Raw genomic sequence first — 23,200 nt, 5'->3', positions numbered from 1 at the left:
CGTTGCTCCTTGTGAAATGGGATTTGTGTTCCTCATCCATGATGCAGATCCCTTCTCCTCTTAGATGATGAGCCGTGAAATCAGGTTTGGTAGTTTGAAAATGGTCACGCTTGTGTTCAGAGGCACGTATCACTGACCCTTTGTGAGGATGTGGGTGCCCATGCCCCAGGGGCATGTCCAGTGCTCTACCGACACCTGTCTTGTCGGGATGGGCAAATGAACCTGGACCTCCCCAAGAAAGACTGTCACTTCCTCACCTGTCAGTTCAGCCTCAGTCACAAGTAGTAAAAAATTCGCCTCTAATTTCCAGAAGGATATGAGGAAAATGTAATGAGAGTGCTACAGGCTCAGAAGACAAGCACTCATGTAGCCTGGATTTGAGCTATCAAGCAGCTGGAGGCAAATGCCAGCTGATCAGAACTGCTCTGTAAACAGGAATCATTCTATAATCTCTTGTCTCACGGATCACATCCAGATGACAGCCCAGGAAGCCTGCTAGCAGCTGCCAACACCACTCCACATCAGGCAGGTTCCACACACAAGGGGAAGCCCTCAGCAGGGCAACAGCAATGAGTCACTGGAAGGCAGAAGACCTGCACGGGATTTTCTCATGGGAACAACCTAGATCTGCCATCACCGAGGATGAAAACCTGGATTCCTTTATGAAAATATCACGCATGATAAAAGCAGGGCGCACAAAGAGGGTGCATATACCCACAGCACTCTGGGTTGGCATGTTGCAGTCTGAGCTGTGCAGAGTAAGACATAGGGAAGGTAATTTACAGAAATAACCAGAACCAAACAAATACCAGAGTCGGGAGAGAAACTGCAAGAATTACAGCTGATACTTCAAAGTGAAGTGCTTGTACTAACAGCCTGATAGCAGTCTCTGTTTCAGAGTTAGAAGCACGTTGTCAGTGGAGCAGTGTGTTTTGATCTGCCCATACTGTATTTATGAAGAACTCAATCTGCTCAGTTGTGCCTTTGCCCTACTTCAGGGGCCCAGCAAAATGGATCTGTATTTCCACCTGTCCCCATTTTTAAGTCGTCAAACAAGTACACGAGTGGTTGTGCTCTTCCCATCCTGAAATGGCCCCAAAGCAGTGGGTGAAAGCAAATCCCAGGATCTCTCTCGAGCCTCTCGTACCAGGCTGGATACTTTGCTTGTTGGCCTCTACAGGTATTGCTACGTTGCTGTTGGTGATTTTATGCCAGAGTAAGACTAAAAATCAGAGAAAAATCAAACACAGTGCCATATCCATTATATGTCACAGAATCGTAGAATCACCAAGGTTGGAAAAGACCTCCAAGATCATCTCGTCCAACCAAGCAGTGGCTTTACAACTCAAAACTAGTGCTAATATTGCTTCAGCAAGCAGTGACAGTGAATCACTAAATAAAACCAGAAATGGTATCTGCAGCCGTTTGCCATTGGAGGCTTCCCATACTGCAGTTCTCACTTCTCCCGGGTGAGCTTGAAGCTATTGGCACACATCAGTCAGGCTCTGATCTGAGGGGAAACAGCTCCTTCTGTTCAGTGAAGGCAGGTGCTGCACAGGCTGCAAACCTGGGCTGTTGAACGTGGTCTTTTAAAGTGGGGAATTTGTTGTCAGTGCTAGATTAGCCGCAAATTAATAAAACCATCCCAATTTACACAAAAAATGAGGTTGCAGGGACCCGTTTCAGAGTCCCTTATGTCATTAAAAATAATCCCGCTGCCACAAAGCTCTTTTGATTGGAGCCACATTTTGAAGTCATTTGTTTTTGTGCATCCTTTAGAAATCAGACAGGTTTGAATAAGAAGAATGTCTCCGAAGTTGCTGCCAATCTACCCAGGAAAACAGTAATCATTTGCTTCTGAATTTTAGAGGGAATTGTGGTAATCGTAGACTCATTAAGGTTGGAAAAGACTGCTAAGATCGACTAGTCCATCCTTCAGTCCATTCCCACCCTGCCCCTGACTGTGTCCCTCACTACCATGTCTCCACTTTCTTGAAGCCCTTCCTGGGCAGCCTGTGCCAATAATCATTACATTGTTTCCCAGCAGATATCTTTTGGGTTATTGTAGCTTAAGCCTGTGGTAAACTTTAGTCCCCCAGAGTGTCACTTTTAAACTAAGAGAAAGGGCTTTGCAAGGGCTATATGTCATATGACGCAGTGCAGGCAAATGATGTGGTCTGTGTTGTGTGTTTTGGTCTGGCCAAAGTAATCTGCTTCCCGAAGTTATGGGATGGATTGACTGACTGAATTAATATGGGGAGTGATACTGGATATTTGAACTCTCGTCAGTTTTTTGATTCTGCTTTTTCCCAGCAGTAAAATGGATTTGTTCTGAAACCTGGAAAAGAAAGAAATAAACTTGGCAGATGTAGCCAGTTTATGATTTATTCTGAATTTGCAGCCTGATCCAAATGCCACTGAAGTCTGCAGAAATCATTTGGGGGATTTCAAAAGGAATCTCATCAGGCTCTTGATTAATATGCCGGGGAGCAGGGGTGTGTATGGTGGGGGCCAAGGGAGACTTGCAGAGCTCATTCTCTTTTTCTTTAGGGTTTGCATTCTCTCAGTGCACATCCTTTCATGCAAGCCTCTCACTACTCCCTGAACCATCTGTATTTGGATTAATAGGTAATAGCAGAAGCACTGGGGAAAGCTGGAGCCAAGTTCAATTTTACTGCCTCAAAGTGATGCGACAAGGGACTGTGCTGGTAGCACGGGGCTGTGGGAACACACGAGGGCTGCTGCCCATGCCAGCACCTCATGCCTCAGCCCTTTGAACACGTGCTGTGCGCTGGTGCCATCTTCCAGATTAAGGGCACTTGAGATTTCAGCATTGTGGGGCAGTGTAAGTGTGTGATCAAGCTGATTAACCTTGAAATAGCAATAAGTGCAGAATTTTAGCATGTGGCATCTTTTAACTTCACACGTATATGCGTTGTTTTCTAGACTGGAAGATTTCCAGATTTTTCTAGGATGGGAGAGGCTACTGAGTTATATATAAAACCGAAACAGGCTTTGCATCTTGATTTATTCCTAATCTTATTGCTGTGTGACAGGATCGGTTATCTCTCAAGGGGTGGTATTAATTAAGGTTTACAAAACATTTTGCAATTCTTGGGAAAAAAATGCATCACAGAGCTCTGCTATTACTCGAGCTATTCATTACGTGGCAGCCAATACTGCCTGTAAATGTCTGTGATGCTGTTTCAGTGTAAATCGTGAACTTCCAAACTCCTTTGGAAAAGCTGATCTTCAAAAATCTTATTTTTCTTTCCCCCTCCCCCTTTAAGTGGGAGGGAGTCGCAGATGATCTTTCACATGCTTCTTCCAACACCCAGTCATTCATCAGCAGAGACTTAAAGATAATAAACTTTTTGTTTCAGGCAATTACTTAATCTCGACAAACTCCTGTGTTAAGCAGGGCTATTAACTGAGCAGGCCATAAATCAGCGTGCTGCCAGGTGGGTGAGTCTCCTGAACTGCAATCACTCTTCAGGACCTTCCAGAGACCCCTTCCCGTCTTAAGCACCCTCATTACACAAGCAGCATGCTAACAACCCGGACTTTGCATGAGCTGCCCAGAAAATCCACTGCAAGCTGCACTGGGACCATTTTTAACACCAGTTGGAACATCTTCAGACCGAGGCAGGATGATACATGGCGGTTATTAGCCTGCACCCAAACCACAGCTGGGTGAAACAGATAACTTTCTCACCCCCTGCTCTTCAGCCCTTGTGCTCAGCTGGAAGCAGAGTGCTGCTGCAAGCATGGAGAAAAGTCTCTTCGTGTGCTGTCTTCTCTATCTTTATGCACTAGGACTGCTTTGGGAACTGATGTTGGTGAGCATGGAACCTCCCCAAATTCTTTTTTGTAGGCCTCCAAGATGCTGAACACCTGAGTGTAAGTGCAAGCAAAATGCCCAGCTCGGTTTTGTCATATCTCTAGCAGAAAGCAGACTTACTTCTTTGCTTTTATTTCCAGAAAGTACTTTGGTCGCAATGCACAGCAGGCTCTATATGGGGCTTTTCCAGACTTGATTTGTTCGATTTTACAAATGGTATTAACAGACCTTTCGTATGGAGGGGAAATTTTTCAAGCTATTGCCTATAGGAACAGTTTGATTTCAGTTTGTCTTAGTGCCTAGAGGAGCATATGCATAAAGAAAGCAAACTGACTTCTGTGGTTTGGAGAGGCTAGAAATGCCAGCTCTGAGTTTGAAGCATAGTTTGCTCCGGGAAGACCAAGGAGGGCTTTGTTGCAGGATGGTACCAGGTGTCCCTGCAATGGCAGTGGGCAGCCCTGCAGTGGCAGGGACCATGCTGGTAGGTCTGTGCCCAGGGCGGGCTGGCATGCCCGCTCTTGTTGGCACAGCACCTGTGCTTGCACAGCATTTAAGCATGTGCCTGGGAGTTCTTCTCTAAGGCTGCTTTCCAAATCCTGCAAGTTGTGCCGGCTGCTTGTGCCAACAGCTCCTGGTGCACTGTCGCACCTGGGCAAATCCATCCGTCCTGATGGATGTGGAGATGTACTGTGTGCACATACTGCAGTGGGCACAGACTGACAAGGGGTGCTATCTGAACACTAGGATAAACTTCTGTGCTGTGTGAGTGGTTAAGCAATAGCACAGGTTGCCCACAGAGGCTGTGGAGTCTCCTTGGAGAGTTTCAGAATGTGGGCCTGGGCAACCTGCTTGTGGTAGCCCTATTTGAGTAGTGGCTGGACCTGACGGCTTCCAAAGGTCCCTTCAAACCTCAGCCTTTCTGCAATTCTGTGATTTAGTTTCAGCTCAGCTTTACCATGCACATCTTTTGGCCATCCCTGGAGGCACTTGAGGTCTGTGCCTTGGGCATGGAGCTCACACAGCTGACCACCAGTGTTCAGGAAGGGCACACTGTGTTTCAGCTGCATGGCTACACAAAAGCAGCCTGTCCAAAGTAGCAGTGGCTTGAGGTAGGCATGGGTGGCCAAGGGAAGTCAAGACAGCTGCTTTCAGCAGTAGTAGGGCTGGAAGTAGTGGCTGGACTGCAGCCTGTGTGCCTTCTTTGCTCATTTTTGCACCAGCATCTCCAGGTAAACTGGTTCAGGGAGTCGATCCAGCCAAAAACCCATGCAATACAATTTCAGGTGGTTAGTTTTCAGCTGGATGATCTTTCTGGGCTGGCTGGTTGTGGGTTTGCCATTGCCACCTCCAGGCAGGGGTGTGAATACATGGTTGGGGGTGAGGCAGGCTCTGTCTGTGTACTAAAGACATCCCCTTCAGTAATCCTGCTAATAGAGATTCAGTTGGGATGACACTCATGAGTAAGCCTCAATTTGCATGAGCGAAAGGTCCAGCCAGGGCTCCACTAGACTTACTGTCAGACATGAAGTGTGATTCAGAGAATGTTCTCCCTCGTTTTTCATTTGCCATTTTTGCTCTCTTGTTCTCATGGAATTGTGATTTACAACAATCTGAGGCTGTTGAACCACTCCATCCTTATTCCTGTTGCCTGTGGAGATTCTGGGCTTGGATGCAACCAAAGCATGCAACGGTGTGTCTTCTGGAGCTACTGCCTCTTCTGGTTACTAATGCCAGATAGTGCTTTCTCCATAACACCTCCATCTAATGGCAAATCAAAACCTATCTTCATACATGGATGATCAGAAGCAGTTGCACTTTTGAGAGCTGAAGAAAAAAGAAACTTTTGCTTGGATGCAAAGTCAAGCCCAGAGTTGAGTTGTACAAAGCAGCACAGCTGCCTCCACAAAACACATTAAAGGATGTGGTTCCTGCTGTGATGTGAGCGTTAATGTAAAGGTGCAGTGAAAGAGTTTGCCATTCGTTGGCCCGGTCCCAGGGCACTCAGTGGCAAACTCCATTGGTCCATCTTTTTTGGAAATAGCCACATCAACTGGAGGCCCAGGTAGTCATTAGGATGCTTCTGGCTTCTATGGGGGCAGGATGACAACAACATGGAGAAAACTTCTCCCTAAACTTATAGGCACACTTTCTCTTCTAGACCTGTGTTTTTGAGGGATCTACGTGTTTGCATAGATGCTCCTGAGGTGCTGATTTTTCCTCTGCAGTGGGCACACAGGCCATCCCCACGCAGGCTGGCACAGTTAAGCTACCAGCTGCTCAGTCCCTGCGCCCCAGGTGCCTTCCTGCCTGCTGGGGTTGGGTTTTGTTCTTCTCCCATTCTCTCACAGCAGCTGCTGGAGAACAAGCCCCAAGGACCCATCTGGCCCTCCGAGCTTCCCAGGCCACGTGCTTTCTCGACAAAGCAGTGATGGTTGTGCTGTAATACAAGAGTTACATTATAAAACTGCGACTTGCTAGCAAAGCAAACTGCCTTTTATTCGCTGGTACTGCCTTTCTCCCTTTAGAATTGCAGCCGTGGCAGCTCCACAATGTAGCCTCAGATCGAGTCAGTCTAGAGGGCTGCTTTTTTCTTTCTCTTTTTTCTTTCTTTTTTCTTTTTTTCCTTTCCCCTCCTCTGCTTTCTGGAGGAGTTGGCACAGCCTGGTGTTATTAGGACATAAGCCAGCTTGTTCTAGTGGAATTTCCTGTCTGATTTTAATTTCCCTCTCATTTTTTTTTCTCCCCTCAAAGTGAGGCAGAAAAACTTTTTAATTGCACTGCCGTAGGTTGGCCTTTCGGGATATTATTATTCTTATTAAGTATTTCCTGTTGGGATGTGGCACATGAGAAGTACCCGGGATCTCTGTGCAGTCAGGGCTTGTGGCTGCCTTGTTTGTTAATAACCGTCAGATTGGCAGCATCCTCAGGATACATCTTGGCATGACAGCCGGGCAATTAAGTGATTTTCAAGACTCTCAACATTTGCAGCTCAAGACCTGTGGAATTAATAAGCTGCATTAAGCCTTCTCGGTTTTGTTTTCTGCTGTTCAGTAGCTGCAGCTCCTCATTCATCTAACAGAAAGCCAGCCTCAGTGGGAAACACTCTGGAAATCAGCGTGGAGGTAGAAACGTGCTGTCACACTGCCGACAGTGCATTTTGTCCCAGAGAAGAATCCAAAGTCTTTTTAGCAGAAAAAGTCTTACAAAATGATCTGAAAGTGAAAATTCTCAGCAATCAGTTTCAGAAACTGCAATAGGATGAGAAGGAATGGCCTCAAGTTGCACCAGAGGAGGCTCAGGTTGGATAATAGGAAACATTTCTCACAAAGAGTGGTGAGGTATTGGCAGTGGCTGTCCAGGGAGGTGGTGGAGTCACCATCCCTGTAGGTGTACAAGGACCATGGAGCTGTGGAACTGAGGGACGTGGTTAGTAGGCAATATCAGTGGTGGGTGGACAGCTGGACTAGGTCACCTTTGAGGTCTTTTCCAACCTTAATGATTCTATGATTCTACGTTGGCAGATACTGTTGTATTAATGTCACTTTGCTAGTTCGTCACTTCCACATTCTTTTTGGTTTCTAGAATAGAATAGATCATTGCCCATTCTGGGCTCTTCTGGGGCATTTCCAACAGCAGCCACAGTTTGCTGAAAGATATTTTCTGACCAAAAACCATTCTGCTCCCAACCTTCTGCCAACTCAGGCTGCCATCCTTCTGCCATCCTCAGGTCTGAGGATGATGGCTGGTGGCAGCAATGCTGCTCTGGAGACATCTCTGATTACGGCACTTTGGAAGACCAGAGAACCCTCAGTGCCAGGCAGATCTGGGCACCCAGCTGCGGGATTCCCCATCTTTCACCTTACTCATCCTTCCCAGATGGATAAAGGAAGTAAGTTTGTCCCTACAGGGCTGCCACATAGCAGTAACCTAAAAACTCCAGGAATCCTTGTAGAATAATAAATAATACATCACTTTTATTCACAGATGCCCTCCTGAATGTCTTAAAATACTTTCACATAGCAGTCTGCAGGCTTCTGAAAATCTCTATTTTCTCACCAAGAGGCTGAGTGTCCCAGAACTGAATGGTTTGGGTCACACCTGAGGCTGGATGCTAAGCCAACTCCCTGCTGGTAGCACTTCACTGAGGTCCCACTGTCATGGCATCCCTGCCATGCCCTGGCCAGGAGGTGCTCCAAGGGAGCAGTGGTGACCCAGGCAGGAGACAGCAGCTGAGGGATTTCAGGGTTTGATTTCTTAATGACAAGAGTCATCTTTGCTGTAGAAAATGTCAATGAACTCTTACATTTTTAATCGAAATTTTCCATGGAGAGAGAAAGGCCATTTTTAGCCTCGCTGTAATTGTTCCGACTCTTTTGCCCAGTAAAGGACTGACAGGTTTAATGTCCCTAATGACAGCCTTGCAGTACAGAGGAGGAAGCTGAGGAGCCCTGCTGGGAGCTTCAGGAAGGGGCAGATGTGGACCTGAACAAGCCTATCTTACTTCCACTCGTGCCTCTTGAGTTCTTGATCTGGGTAAGAAATAAATGTATATGGGATTGAGCCACTGCGCTGGCTGCCTGGGAGCTCTCGAGGGCTCCTGGGAGTGGTTTGCTGTCTTACAGCTTTTATTACAGTGTTTATTATGCAGGCAAACCTAGAAATTTGCTTTCTTCTGTGTAAAAGTAAGCATGGTATCCCCATGGGTACCCAAAACCCACATCCTTGGCTTTGTACTCTACTCTTCTCCATGCCCATGCCTCAGTTCCTCTGAGTGGAAAGTCATAAGTCACATGGACTCTGTCCTGCAGGTCCTTTGGGATGTTGGTGATACCATTCTTGATTTGAGGCTTTTTTTGTGGTTTTATAGATGAAGATAAGCAAGACATTTTTTTATCAGACACGTGGTCTGATTGATGGGTAGTTCCGTTTGGAGCCAGGAGTTGGACTTGATGGTCCTTAAAGATCCCCTCCAACTTAGGATATTCTGTGATTCTATTATTTGTTGTTTTCTTTGCACGTATCTGCATCCCAGACTCCTTCCAGCACCCCTACAAGGCAGTTCATTACTTGAGCCACTGGTTTTCTTCGCAGCATAGACTGTTTTTATTGCTCACCTGAATGGGAAACTTGGCTTTTGCTGTGCCCATGGTTACACTAAGCATGTTACCTCTGCTGGCATGCTAAGGTGTTGTCTAAAATATGATTTTGTAAATCAGGCTACCACCACCTTTCTTCATTACATGTGTTAGAAGGAGAAAGCTGATTCTAGGTTCTGCTGGATGGGAGCAGCAGGTTGGATGTGCATCAAAATGGTGCATAATGGGACAGGAGAGGGCTCTCCCTTGGGTGCACTGGTTGGAACGTGCCTCCCGTTTGTCCTTCCCTTAATGTTTATAGCACACCAGAATTAATCTTCTCTATTATTTTACCTGTGAAGTTCCTCTTTTATTGTTTCCAAAGCCACTGAGTAGGTAATAATAAATAAAACAGCGTAATAATTAACCGATATTAATTGAAGTATGCTGTATGGAAACCAAACCAAATACTAACAAGCCAAACAAAAGGAAAGTATGCACCGTGCAGCCTTGTTTACAGTGCTGTCTGCTGGAGTCATTATACACGTTGATATAATAATACTGAGCACTTAATTACCACATCATTTTTAAAGCGCTGTATAAACATTAACCAAACCTCTGAGGTAGGGAGGTATTATTATCTCCATTTTAAAGAGGGGAAATTCTGACACGGTGAGGTTAGTTGGTAATTGGGCAGGCTGGAGTGAAGGCTGCTGCCTCCTGGACGGTCCAGACCACGCTGTGATTTTGGAGGCTGCAGAAGCACCAGGGATGGCTCTACCTGGAACACGGCACTGTCACCTGAGGAGGGCAGCTGTCCCTCAGCACAGCTCTGCACTTTGCAGACGTGCAGACTGGAGTAGCCAGCAGCCACGTGGTTATCTCTTCTTGGAGGTAAGCGCACGCTTGGCTCCTTTTGCGAAGCAGCAGAATGTGGAGGCTCAGCTCTTTGGCAGCGCTTGGTGGGGCTGGGAGGCAGCGGCTGCTGCGTGGTGGCGGTGGGAATGTCTGTCCCTGCAGAGCAGTCTGTTCAGCAGCAGCACATGACTTCATCAGAGGAGAATCCCACAGGCTCACCAGCGTGATCTGCTCCGTCATGTTTCTGTGACCCAATTTTCCCCATTCTTTGTCTTGGACCTTCCCTGACCCCAACCCTATTATCTCCTCCAATAACTCACCCAGGCCATTATTAATGGTGCATTAACTTAGGCTGTGCTTTCAGCAGAGATGTTTTTCTTGCGCTTATTCATTCGCTCAACTCACTTAAACAGCGAGATCATTATTCCTGGGATGTCACATAAACACAAAACCATCTCCCTTGCTGACACCTATGGCCTGAGGCACTTTGCTGGATCCAAGCACAACACCGGACGACCCAAAGGGCTCCGGAAGCCACCCACATGTTCAGGGATGGAAGGTTCCCCTCCCCATCCAGAGTCCACCAAGCCCAGTGCACCTCCACTGGGAGAAAGATCACAGAATGAAGGCTGTGGAGCAGAGCACATTTTGCAGTTTGCTGTTTCAGAATGAACATGGTGTTTGCCACCACAGAGTTGCTGGATGCCAAAATGCATCTTTTAAGTTAGGGACTTAAAAAAAAGTATCTTCTAGGACGTCCCCTTCTTCTTTTTTCTGGGTCAGCTTCTTGTGCAAAGCTGCTAATGACACTGTAGCGACAGAATCACATGAGCTGTTGTCTGGAGTTTTTCTCCCATTAATTCAAATCAATCCAATGCCGCAGGGCTCTGAAGCCTTTTTCAGATCGAGTTGCATTTTCTACCTGCTGTGGCTGAGGTTTGCTCTGGAACCTGCTGTTTGTTTGACTGTGGGCAAGTTGTGTTACTTTATCCTGTACCAGCCCTCAATGACTGAAAAAGGGCTGGGACTCAATGTGTGTGAGCATTTGATTCTCTTCTTAAGGAGCTTTGTGAGTTTTGGCAAGACAGCTTGTCATCCCTGTATGAAACTTGTGTTCCACGCATCATAAATATCACAAGAAATTAAGCTGAGAGGGTTCTCAAGAAATCAGCATTGGTTTTTCCCACTTTCTAAGATAGGTGGCTTTGCAAAATTGTTGGAAAAAGTATTATAAGTACTGAATTATTCTATCAGCAGTCTTTTATGTTTTTCTTCAACTAATAACTTTCCATTTAGGTAAGCCTCCAGGACCTCTGCATGTATTGGATAGCACAGGAGATGTGGGGGAGCTTTTGAGTCTCTCCAAACCCTGGTTGTGCTGCAGCACTCAGTTGCAAGTGGGAGTTGAAGATGTCCTTTAAGTGTGTACATGTTTAGGATTACCTCATCTGAGTCTGTGCCTGCTGCTAGGGTCTGCGCTTAGTTTTCAGGAGGAAGGGCTTTGCAGATTATTTTTTACAAAGTTCGACTCAGTGATCCTCTTGGGTCTCTTCCAACTCAGGATATTCTGTGATTCTATGAAAGTGAACCACAAATGAAACCCGATTCAGTGGTACAGGGTCTGATTTCTTTTCTTCTGCTGCCTTTTGTTAAGTGGTTACATGTGGAGGTTGAAGTATTTGGAATATAAAAAGTTTGTTTGACCCTTCCCAACTCTTCTTTTTGGGTTTAAAAAGAGGAGCTTCTGTGGGTGCTATAAGAACATCTCCTTTGCTCACTGCACAAATCCCTGCGTGCCATGTGTGTTTTTCTTGAAGCACAGGTTTATCTGCAGAGATAATCAAAAGCCTGCATCATCCTCAAAAAATGCCTGTTTCTGCTGCCTCCCTCCCTGATTCCTGGGATTTTCGGCAAAGGGACATCCCCTTTAAACATATATTTCTGCTTCATATCTCTCCCCTTTGAAGCCAGAGGGCTGGCTGGCTGGCTGGCCTTTGAATAGGCAAGGATGAGAATAGAACAGTGGGAGGTCCGTGTATGGCTCATAAACCTTGGCCAGAAAATCAGCCCTGACAAGTGGGGACAGGTAGCAGCGTCTCCCCCTAATCGAGCGATGCAGCGGAGCAGACGCGTTCCTGCAGGAGCTGGGGGCAGGTGGGGCCTCCCAGCCTCATCGGCGTGCGTTCACCCCAGAGCTGCATGCCACAGCTTAATGAGGAGCCATGTTATTTCAGTGTGAAACACCCTGTTTTTCCATTGGCCCTGCCCTTTGTGCGCTGCTTTGATTTCTTCACAGAATCATTGAATGGCTTAGATTGGAAGGGACCTTAAAAATCACCCAGTTCCAGCCCCCCTGCTGTGTGCAGGGTTGCTGAGCACTAGGTCAGGCTGCACGGGGCCTCATCCAAACCTGACCTTGAATACCTCCAGTGTTCCAAAGGACACTTATTTGGTTTTCTCTTCCTTTCTCGAGTTTTTTTCTGTTGTCTCAGAGCTATGGGACATGGAGGGGGGATGTCGCTTTGTGCCTTCCCTCAGTGGTGCACACTACCAAGGGGCTTGGCATGGCCCTGCTTCTTCCTGTGGGAAAGCTTTCTCCTGCTAAAAGCTTCCTCGTGTAAAACAATCATCGTTAGTACTAATTGGGCAGCTTTGGGGTTAAATCTGCAAAGATTGCTTGGGTTTAGTAAATCCTCTGCCACCACAAAGCAGATAATACTAAACAAAAGATCGCCTTGATTAGATTAAAATTGGCAAATTCATTTCCCTAATCATCGTATTGCCCTTCTCCTGGCTATTCAGGAATACATCAACATGACTTACTTGAAGTAATTGAATATAATTGTCTCTTTAACTCCTGCATGTAAAGTATCCATCTTTGTTAGCAGCATGCACTGCTGTCCTGATGCCAGCTCGCCCTCCTCATCGGGGGGGGGGGGGGTGGGAATGAGAAGCAAAGCAGGGATGATGTTCATGAATTGGAAGCTGATTGCCTATAAAACCATTCATTATTCCTGACCAAGCACCTGGAAGAGCAGAAAAAGGAGCAGCACTTGTGGTGGTTGGTTTTGTCGCTACTCCCAGGGTGGGCAGCAGAGGAGGGACCCAAAGTGGGACAGCCAAAAGGGAGGTCACCCAAAGCAACCCATCCCTGGAAGGAAGTGGAATTGCTGACTGCCACTATTCAAGTAAGTTGAAATGCCAAAAACAAACCAATCGTGCCCGTGGGAGGCAGGAAATTTGTGGAAATTTTTCTTCCATTAATAGTCAGATGTGCAAGGAGGGAAGAATTCTTTTCAGATGTTGCTGTACCAACCAATAGCTAGGAACAGAGGCCAAGCAACCTAGACACCCCGTGCTTTCTTATTCCCAGCTCTCCTGAGTGACTGGGAGATCTTTTTGTACTAAATTTTTGATATTACTACAGCAATCGGTCATTTAGTAGTAGGTAGTTACAAAACTAATTACTAGAAGTATCTAAAGGCAGGCTGTGAAAAAGAAGAGGACAAGTGCTTTATCAGGGTCTGTTGTGACAGGACACAGGGAAATGGTTTCAAACTAAAAGAGGAGAGATTTGCACTGGATATAAGAAAGAAGTGTTTACAGTAAGGGTGGTGAGGCACTGGCACAGGTTGTCAAGAGAGGTGGTGCATGCCCTGTCCTTGGAAACATTCAGGGTCAGGCTGAATGGGGCTCTGAGCACCTGATGGAGCTGCAGGTGTCTCTTGATTGCGGAGAACTAGATGACCTTTAAGGGCTGCTTCCAGCTTAAACAATTGTATAGTTCTATGATTATATGAAAACAAGACATAACTTGCCTTGTTTGAGATTCAGCATTTGACCCATTGCTGTTTATGGCTTTGCTATTATTGGTGAGTTAAATTGGTCAAGATAAAGGCTGTTCCACTAAAACACCACCCCGATGCCCAGCAGCGTCAGCCCATCACCTTACACCTCCCTGCATTTTGTGGCTATTCAGCCCTGGAGCTACCCCATCCAGGCAGTGTCACCACCCTATTCTGAGAAGATGCCAAATCTGACCCATAGGCACTCCAGCAGAGCTATGCAGGTAGGCATCAGGAATGCAGGAGAGTCCTTGCTCCTTTGGGTTTATTTTCATGAGCTCTCTGTGGAATGAGTGCTGCAGGAAGCCCAGCTCTGGCTGGTGAAGGTGTTTGTGGTGTCTGGTGAGTGGCTGTGCTGGGACAGTTTGTGGCCATGCTTGGAGTAAAACCCCTGTCCTGGGAGCAGAGCAGGGATGCCCTGGCACTACAGAGGGTGCGCTGGGTATCAAGACCTCCTTGCCCCTCTTCTCTGATCCCATGCACTGTGTCCAGAGGACAGCGGTGCCTCTGAGGAGGAGGGAAGCAGCTTTTGGTCCCTGCCAGCCGGGGCAGTGGTTTGGGCTGAGTGCGGTTTGGTGAGAGCAGGCACTGCTGTGCTTCTGACCTGGAAAAACACTGGCTGCCTTTTAAAGTGAAGTGTCCTCACATAAGGGATCATCCTTGCCTGGGACGATGAAAGAGTGAATCTCCCTCCTGCCAAAGCAAATCCTAAAGGATGCGAGTTTATTCTCTGCCTGAGCTGCTTTTGGGGGAGGAGGGGAGGGGAGCAGAAGGGGGGAAGCAACTAACAGTTACCCTACTGTGTCCCGACATCAGGCGAGCTGCAAAAATGCTCCCAGTGTATCGGGGCGTGCACGGTGCCAGCCCTGCGCCAGAGCACGGAGCGTGAGGCTGCTGCGGAGCGTTAAATACTTTCCAGCCTGACTGCCTTAGCCTAACGCCTTTCAGCGCTGTTGGCAGGAGGCTTGTTTGTGTGCCTGCTCTCACCTCTCCCACTGCCGCGCCTGTGCCGCGTGTGCTTGGGAACTCAGCGCTGCGATGGGGGCAGGAGCTGCGGAGCTGGGGGCTGACACGCAGGGAAGGACGTACATGGGGATCTCTTCCAGGGGAATTGCAAGAGGAGCGCAGCCTCGCTGGATGGGGTCAGCGTAGCTCCACAGCAGCTGGACTCACGGGGTTGAAAAGCTGAATTTGAAGGCTGATAGAAAAAGAGTTGGCGCTGCTGGAGTTTGCTCAGCATCAGCGAGAGATTCAGCCCAAGCTTTGGCGCTTGGCTTACAGATGGTGCTCTGCAGAGAGATGCTACCTGTCACAGAGGCAAGTCATGGTTCAGTACCAGCGGGGGCTGAGCCTCTGTTAATGGTGTTTCTTTGGCTTCAGTAATTTTTACAGGAAAGGCCCGGTGTAGTTGGGGGCGGTGGGAGAAATAACCTGATGAATTTTCCATTGGCTCAACTCACTCAAGTATTCTCGCCGTTAACTTTTGGGGTCAATAATAAATATTAAAACCTGTAGATTTAATAAGTCAATGTAGGTGTTCTCTGCCTTTTGAGACCACTTTATCTTTCCATCAAAGATGAAACAAGCTTCTCAAATGAATAAAAAATAGGGCCTCAAGTGATTACAAGCGCAAGCAATTTGGGCTCCTCTCTTAGAAGCTGGCAGTAGGCATTTCTGAGCCACTTCTGAATGCCTTCATGGTTTGCATTAGCACTGCTCTCACTGTTGGTTTTTAGGTAAATGTTTCCAGACCTTCAGCAGAGGTGCTCGCTGCCACTGCAGGCGCGGGGGATGGCATGAGTCTGGGTCCCGCCAGGCTCCGTTGAGTCTGATTTGCGCTGCAAGTCTAGTTTTCCTTGGTGCTTCCTATAATCTCCTCGAGTTCAAAGAGCGCTTAGCTGCTTGTCTTTGTCAAAAACCCTGTTGGAGATCTTTTATGTCGAAGATGTAGGATTTCTCCGCATGACTTTGATTATTTATTCATTCCACTTCTCTGGTGTATGATAGCGCTGATATCATGAAGACCCCTTGTCTTGCACTGCTCTTGCTCTGAAATTCATGGAGATTTAGTGCCTTTGAAATTGTTTTAAAAGGAAAGGAAAAGTTTTTGAAGTCCCTTTTTTCTTCTTCTTCTTCTATTCCCCTCCACAGTGCCGCAGCACATTTTTCCGGCCTTCCACGCTCCTTTGCCCATTGACATGCGCCACCAGGAAGGACGATACCATTACGAACCTCACTCTATCCACGCTATTCACGGGTAAGTCTCGCACCTCTGCTCCTGAGCCTTGCTATGGCCCCGTCCGCTGACCCTGTATCAAATTCCATTCCTGAAGCATGGGGCACTCACTGCCCTGTGGGTCATACAGCTCTGTTAGACCTACAGAAGTGCTGTGTAGCTCCGGGATACAAGTCCTGGAGATGGGGCTGGCTTGTGGTTTTGCACCCACGGTGTTTCTCATGTCGTAGTGTGCCTTTCTGACACCATCTTGGTGAAACTGCTTCAGGAAAGGGTAAAAAGCTGCCAGGCATTCCATAAATCAGTTTTATTTCATGGGGCTTTAGCATGGACAGGATGAGTGACTCTGGTGTCTACATGCGGTCTAGACAGGCAGGATCATGGGTTTCAATGGGTTCCTCTTCATGAGATCCCACAAATGCTGGCCAGAGGCTGTTCCCAGGCTGGGGGAATCACACTGGTCTCCAGGTCCATATCTCCAAGTCTCCTAGACATGGCAACCCAGTGGTCCTTGGAGAGTGGTGAAGACACATTTATAGAGAGATTTGGGTTCACCTCCTATTAATTTTGAGCAGGCAGGAAAGGAGCCAGAAGGGAAGGGAGTGGGAGGATGTGGTGGCCATGCGGCCAGTGGGTTTTCTCCTCATCCCTGAAACACACCATCCCCATGGGAGGTGAGGGACAGCCTGATGGGCTGGCGGTCTCGCGGCTCCCAGAAATCCTTTACCCTGTGATGGCAACCTGAGGGCAGGTCCCAGGGCATTCAGCATAGGAGAACCCACAAGGGCTAAAAACAGTTTGTGGGAAGGGAAAGCGAAGCAGGTCTCATCACTTAAAAACTCTTATTTGTTCCCTCTATTATCCCCAAAGATTAGATGACCTTCCATGCCCCATGATTTTATGATTCTCTGCTCTGCAGCTTTGCAGGGCTGTTTGCAGAGCCATGCTTTTTCTGAATGGGTGTGAGTGGGGGAACAGCCTCTGGGAGGCAAGAAAGGAGACAGCAGCAGCCACGAGATCTGTGGAGTCCCACGGCTGCAAGGGCTTTATTCCACTTCCAAAACGCTGCAGGAAAAAGTGATAGGGCATTCCCCTGGATGCTAGCAGGAGACAAGTTGTCTTTTTGGCTGGCAGTCAGCTTGACTAGATGTTTAAAGAGGCAGAGAAGCTCCTTCCATGCTGTGTGCAAAGGGGAAAAAAACAGAATGGGTCGCTAATGTGAGTAGGCAAAATGGGGGGGGGGGGGGGGGTCTGTGGAGATTAATGAAGAAGTTCTGAGCTTGCCTGCACGTACATGCAGAAATTGCAGAAAAAAAGAACACACATTAATTAAAAAATGTACTAGGAGACAGATAATAAGCTAGAGCTATACCTAAGACAGCACACACTGACTTCTGAAAGGGACATCTTCCAAACTGTGTTTAGGAAAGAGGATAGCGGATGCTCAGATGTTTGGCATGGGTTACTCACGCACCCCAAAAAGCTGGATAGAGTCAGTGCTGCTGCAGCATGGCTAGGTCTGTCTTCTTCTCAGGCTGGCACTTTGGGAACCATGCAGAGACTGTGCTCCCCTCAGTCCTGGTGCTGCATCTTTCCTGGGTCACCACAACAGTGATTTTGGTGGAGTCGTGGAGCAGGATTTTCTCCAAAATGCGATGCAGAACTTACCAGCTGTCCGGTGAATTATATCCTCTGGCAGGGTCAGGTGTTCGGCTAACTAATGTTAATACTCTGATATCCTAGCAGTGGCTGAGTTTGTCTGTCAGGGAACCAAGAGTATCCTGCGTAGGATTTGGGAAGAATTGTTGGTATATTCCTACCGTCCTTATTTGCAATCCTTCACCTTCCCAGGAGAAGCTTTCACGAAAAAGAATTCTGAGTTACTGAAGGTAAAACTTGGTTGTTGGTCTTATAAGAGGAAACGTAGCTTTCTTGGAAACTTTGTGTAAAATGAACCTTATTGCTTGGACACTGTGTTGAAGGGTGCCCATGTGAATGGTGAATCATCAAAGCAGAGCAGCTGACTGTTCCTTGGCCGTGTATTTTTGTGCAGTCTTCCGTGACATTTCTGGAGCTACAGAAGGCAGCAGGCTTGTTGAAAACAACTTAGACTGAAATATCAATTACAGCTTTTGTGAGCGTGCAAGTGCGTACATGTGTCAGTCCTGTCCTGGGCCTTATTCTGCTGTCAGTTAGAGTGGGCTTTCCTGCAGTAAAGCAAAGCCTGTTCTTTAGAATCAGGGGAATGCAACTTCACTCTGGCTTTCTTTCCCAAGTGCATAACCACACTGGGAAAATCCTCACCAGCTGTGGAGTTGGTCTCTTGTCCATTTTTTCTCTTTCAGTCTTATCGGCAAACATTTCTACCTGATCTCCTGCCCTTTTCTTTTTTAGATTTTGTTCTACTTCTCTTTTGTCTTCCCCTTCTCTCTCTCTTTCAGTTTCTGTTCCAGATACCACAAAATAGTACTCACCCTCCTCACTGGAGGATATCCAGTGTGAAATCACTCAGAACATGGTAATGGAGCTGGGCTAGGGCACACTTAGCAGTTCTGTGCCTGGATAGGCTGGGCAAGCTATGTGGGTACAGAGGCACTTCTGTAAATTTGTACCCCTTCCCGGAGGTGCAGAAACCCATTCTTGTCTTTAAATTAAATAACATTGAGGAATAATGTATATTTTTACTCTAGAAAATTGTGGTAAATGTTTGGAAGACAATTTGTGTCACTGAGTTTTGGCTTCGTGATTAATTTGATCAGTGCTTGACAGAGCCCCTAATTCATCAAGCCCGTATTCTAGCTGTCTGCTGTCTTGTTGGTACCAAATTTATCTAATTACATGAACATTGCACAGCAAATTAAGTGTAGTCTCATTTCTTGCTAACTATGGGGTCTTGTTACTTGCCTGCTGCATTATGTCAAAGGTTTGTTTCCTGACTGCTTGATGTGACGTGGCTGCGTTCCCCCACATCACTGTTTGCTTTTGGCCTAATGAGAACATCAGTTGTTTTATCCTAGCTGGAGGGAACACATCTGCAAGGTTGTCCTGAGCAGGACAAGCTTTGGTACCCTTTTCTTGAGAGTATGGATGGGAATATGGAAAACTCAAGCAATGAAAGATCCACATGCAAAGATGGGTCTGAAAAATGTTCTGCATTTTTGCTCACTGTTGTTGTTCTGTCCCAGACAGTTCCTTGTTAAGCGCCATGACAAATAGTTTTCAGAGCCTGAGTCTTCCCCACTGAGCATTTAGTATATCTATGCAGTTGTTGATCATGTTGATAGTACCCTGAAATATATTTCCTAGAGAACTTTATCTGGATAAAATAGTGTTTCTTCTGTCAATAGGACACTTCACTTTTTTACACAACCTGTTATTTTTTCTTGTTTGGTGATACACCTCTTTTTCATTTTATCAAGTGATCTCTTCTTTAGCATTAAGAAGAATTTGTTGGAATCATGATGCTTTCTTGGCCAGTTTGGAAAAATGAAATATTTCATTCAGTTGATCCTTGAGCTCTGCAGTGCAAACCAATAGAAATATTGTGGAGTTAAGACATCAATTGGATTTTGGCGTTGCGGACTCAATGATCGTACAGAGGATGGAAGGAGATGGAAGGGTTGGAGCCCAACAGACACTGCAAGAACATGTAGTGAGGAATGGATTAAAACCGAGTGTGGGAGGGAATCTCTTCCAGGACTGCAGAGTTAGAGCAGAATGAGTGAAGGAAAGCATACTGGTCCATGTAAATTATATGAGACACCATTTCTCCAAAACAGCATTTGTTTGATGTTAAGGTCACCAAATACAGCACTCAAAAGCTAAGAAATGACAGAAATATCTTTGTAGGTTCTGACCTGTTTTGTTTTCATCGCCATAGTGCTTTAACTTGCACAGCCATGCTCCGTGAATGGGTAATGGTGGATGCTGGATGCATCTCCTGCATGCAGCTTTTATTGATTTGTCAGAATTTCACTCTGTACTATTAGCTGTAGGCAGAACATAGATCAGTGTCACCTGAGTAGAAATCCTCAGAGGTTAACAGCTGAACCAAATTCACTTCATATGTTAAAACAGGTTCTTTTTTAGTGAAAGAGATAGTTTGCGTTTTAGTGAGCTTCCTTGTGGAAACTTACACTGCTGGAGCCCTGTCTCTGCAAAATCTCTTATCTGCAAACCAAGGGGACACTTGGAGCCAGCTTTGCAAGATCAAGCTCTCAACTGCAGAGTGAAGCAGCAGGTGAGGATGGCAGGTGAGCACTGATAGCTCCCTTGCACTCACCCCTTTAGGGTGCTTAGCTACTCTCAACTATTTTTTTTTCCAAACTATAACAAAAATAACAGAAAACCTCTTAGCTCAGCTTAAAAGTACCTGCCAATGCAAGAGCCTTCAGGGCTAACCCTTGTAAACAGCATGCCTAGGCTTGACTCAGCAAGAAGCTTTTTAACAGTAGTTCCTAAACTGTGGTTAAAACCCATCAGGCATTATGCAGTGCAACAAACAAAAGCAGCCTTGTTTTTCTACTGACATCCCAGTGATGTTTCAGGTTGCAGTTCTGACATTATTTATTAACAAAATATTGTTGTTGTTCTTTTGTCCACATTTAGAAATAATTTTAGAAAGTAAAAAAAAACAAACTGAGCTCATAATTCTGTGGCTTTTGAGAAGAGTGAATCTTCCCAAAGACCTACTGACAGAGAATGTTCCATCACCATGATAATGTGGAGTTGCCCTTAATTTCCCTTTGCTAGGGCTTTTATCTGTATTAATCATGGATCTTCTTCCATTTCCCTGAGATCTTAATATATTGCAGATTTTCCCTGATATTCAGCCTACACAGTTTTCCTTTATCTGATCCTATTGCCCCTCCTTGTTGAAGTTTGTTTTCCTTTTGCTGTGTTAAAAATTGGAGAACGCCTTTTCAGGATTGGTTCCCAGTGTGCCTGAGCAGCTTAGGTGGGTAACTCACAGGTGGCCAAAGTGACTGTTCATCAAAAGACTATGGCTCGAGTGTTTACAGATTCTCCAGATTCAACCTTTATCTGTGGTTTTCCATTTTGGGTATGTTTCAGGGTGATTTTCTCTTTCCTTTGTTTTTGTGAGATTCAGCCAACAGAGGCCAAGTGGGGTTAAGGGAAAGTATGTTGTTTAGCCATACAAAAAATAATAATGATCATCTTGTCACGGTGTTCTGAGATATACCAGTGTTTTTTGCTTTATTGGAATTTGCTACTGTCACAGATGTGTCTTTTGCAGTTCCTATTAAAAAAAAAAAAAAAAAAAAAAAAGCCAGCAACAAAACACAAACCTTCCTCAGTTTTGCAGGATAGAAATCTTTTGAAAAATCTCCCTTCACACATGGTCAGTGGAGAGGTGTTAGAGGTTGGCAGTGAAATTTTCCGTGTGGCACTGACCACGCTCCAGCCCAACCGATGGGGGCTTTCCCACCAGTGCCCCCTGTTTTCTGCCAGGGCTCTCGTTCCCCCCACCATTGGCAGAAGGGCGCCGGCCCCGTGCGTTACCGGGTGTGCGGTTATCTTTGTAGGACGGTCTCTCATGAGGCTCCAGCTTTGATCCCACCAGGTTTCTTGGGATGGGACCAGGTAACATTCATTCCTGCAGCAAAGACACCGCCAGGCTGCACCGCAGAACGTACGCACCAATAAAACATGTGTGTTTTCATATTTACTTTGCTACCAGTGGAGAAAATCTTTGGCAGGTCTTGATTGATGGTACTGTGCTGCCTTGGAGATACAGTGAGCTCCCTCCGGAGTCAGAGTAAACAGCTGCTTAGAGAGACCTTCTTATGTGTTTTGCAAATTTTTACGACTTTCACCAAATAGACACATCGCTCATTTGGGAAACAGGTTTGGGGGCTCCCACATCCAATTTACTCTGTCCCCTTCTTTCCCACATGCTTCTTTTATTTACTTAGGAAAATAAGAATGTGTGAGTGCACGCTAGTTTGCAGAGGCTGGTCCCCTCCGCAAGGCTGGTTCAGACTTCTCCCCGCTCTGTAATTAGCAAGAGTGTGTTGTTTGTAAGTGGCTCTTTGGTAACCTGCAGGAGGCGCTTTGGGGAACTATCAATACTGTTCTCACTGTAAAACTACCAGGTCTAATATTCACTGGTCACTTGACCCACCTCCAGTAGACCACAGATGAAATTCTGGACTACTGCTCTTCTTTCTGGGGGACTGGAGAAAAAAAGAACTTTAATTCCACATGTGCTTTCTCCTTAATGTTTGAGAACTGAGAAGTGAAGGCTAACTAACTGTGACTCAATTCCGAAGGGGCTCGTGGCATGTTTTCAGGCATCAGAAAAGAAGTACACAGTTCTGCCTATCTCTGCAAAAGCAGAGAAGGTGCATGCTTCACATTTTCTGTCTTCAGTAGGATGACAGGCTGAGATGTGGTCTTCCAAAAAAAGAGCAAGCATAATCTGAAATGGTCATACAGGCCTGAATGCTTCTGTAGGTTTTTCAGTCTGCGTACCATTCTAGGGGAAAAAATGGGTAAAATTTTCCAAGTGTTCTTTATTCTAAGAGATATCTAAGAGATATCTGTGCTGTCATAAAATTGAGAAAGTAGATTGATCCTGTGTATTTGATTGAAAATGTCAGAATACTCTGAAAAAATCAGACCTGAAGTCCAGAGGGACCTCAAAGTGTGCAGCTTCAGAGCCACTGAACCATGCAGTCAGAAACGAGGTCCTGCAGATCAGACTTATAAATGTTTGGATTGGATCTTCAGCTTCTGTGTGTTGGCATCATCACAGTGAAGTGAGGGGCTCAGTGAGCTCAGATGAAGTCGTGCCCATTAGTACTCAGAGAAGATTTGGGCCACCAAACTGCTGGGGCTGTGACACCACAATGTACAGAATGAAAAACTGCAGCTCTAATTTAGCCTGATCAGTGCCAAAAGTGTAAAAATGGCTAGGAGGTTTTACTGTTGAGAATAAAAGTCTGATCTCTGAGGTCTTTTATGTAAACCTTTGGCATGTGTTCGTTTAATATGATGTCACTCTGTAATCCACCATTGCTTTTAAATGTCATTCTCAGAGCTTCATGTCAGCGAGTCTTAAGTGATAATCCCTTTGCTTACCTCACTTTATAGTAGATTAAAAGTGACTTCATGCTTCCACCTTATCCGCTGCTAAGCTTGTGCTTTAGGAAAAATTCATTTGAACTCTCTTCTCCCACTGCTTTTTAAAGAGTTTCTAAGCAGTGAAGGTCTTTCAGAAGCTATCTCAATGGTATAGCCCACTTTTCCTTAGCTTTCAGCATCCTGTGAAAATGGATCAGTGTTCAGTGCCAGTCTCCTGCCCTGTCAAACTCCAGTGTCA

The 23,200-nt window shown here is 46.1% G+C and overlaps 1 protein-coding gene across 1 annotated transcript in view; it reads left to right on the top strand.

Annotated features, from left to right (window-relative positions):
- GLI2 (GLI family zinc finger 2) overlaps positions 1–23,200 on the top strand; it is a gene marked incomplete at both ends in the record, with an annotated part of 126,678 nt that overhangs the window by 51,543 nt on the left and 51,935 nt on the right. The window contains one exon of the mRNA XM_079539257.1: positions 15,771–15,876. Coding sequence (XP_079395383.1) covers positions 15,771–15,876 — 106 coding nt within the window. The remainder of the gene's footprint in view (positions 1–15,770; positions 15,877–23,200) is intronic.

The sequence above is a fragment of the Tetrao urogallus genome (assembly GCF_951394365.1).
Source record: "Tetrao urogallus genome assembly, chromosome: 8".
Taxonomy (NCBI): Eukaryota; Metazoa; Chordata; class Aves; order Galliformes; family Phasianidae; genus Tetrao; species Tetrao urogallus.
This window is presented reverse-complemented; position numbering and strand designations above follow the sequence as displayed.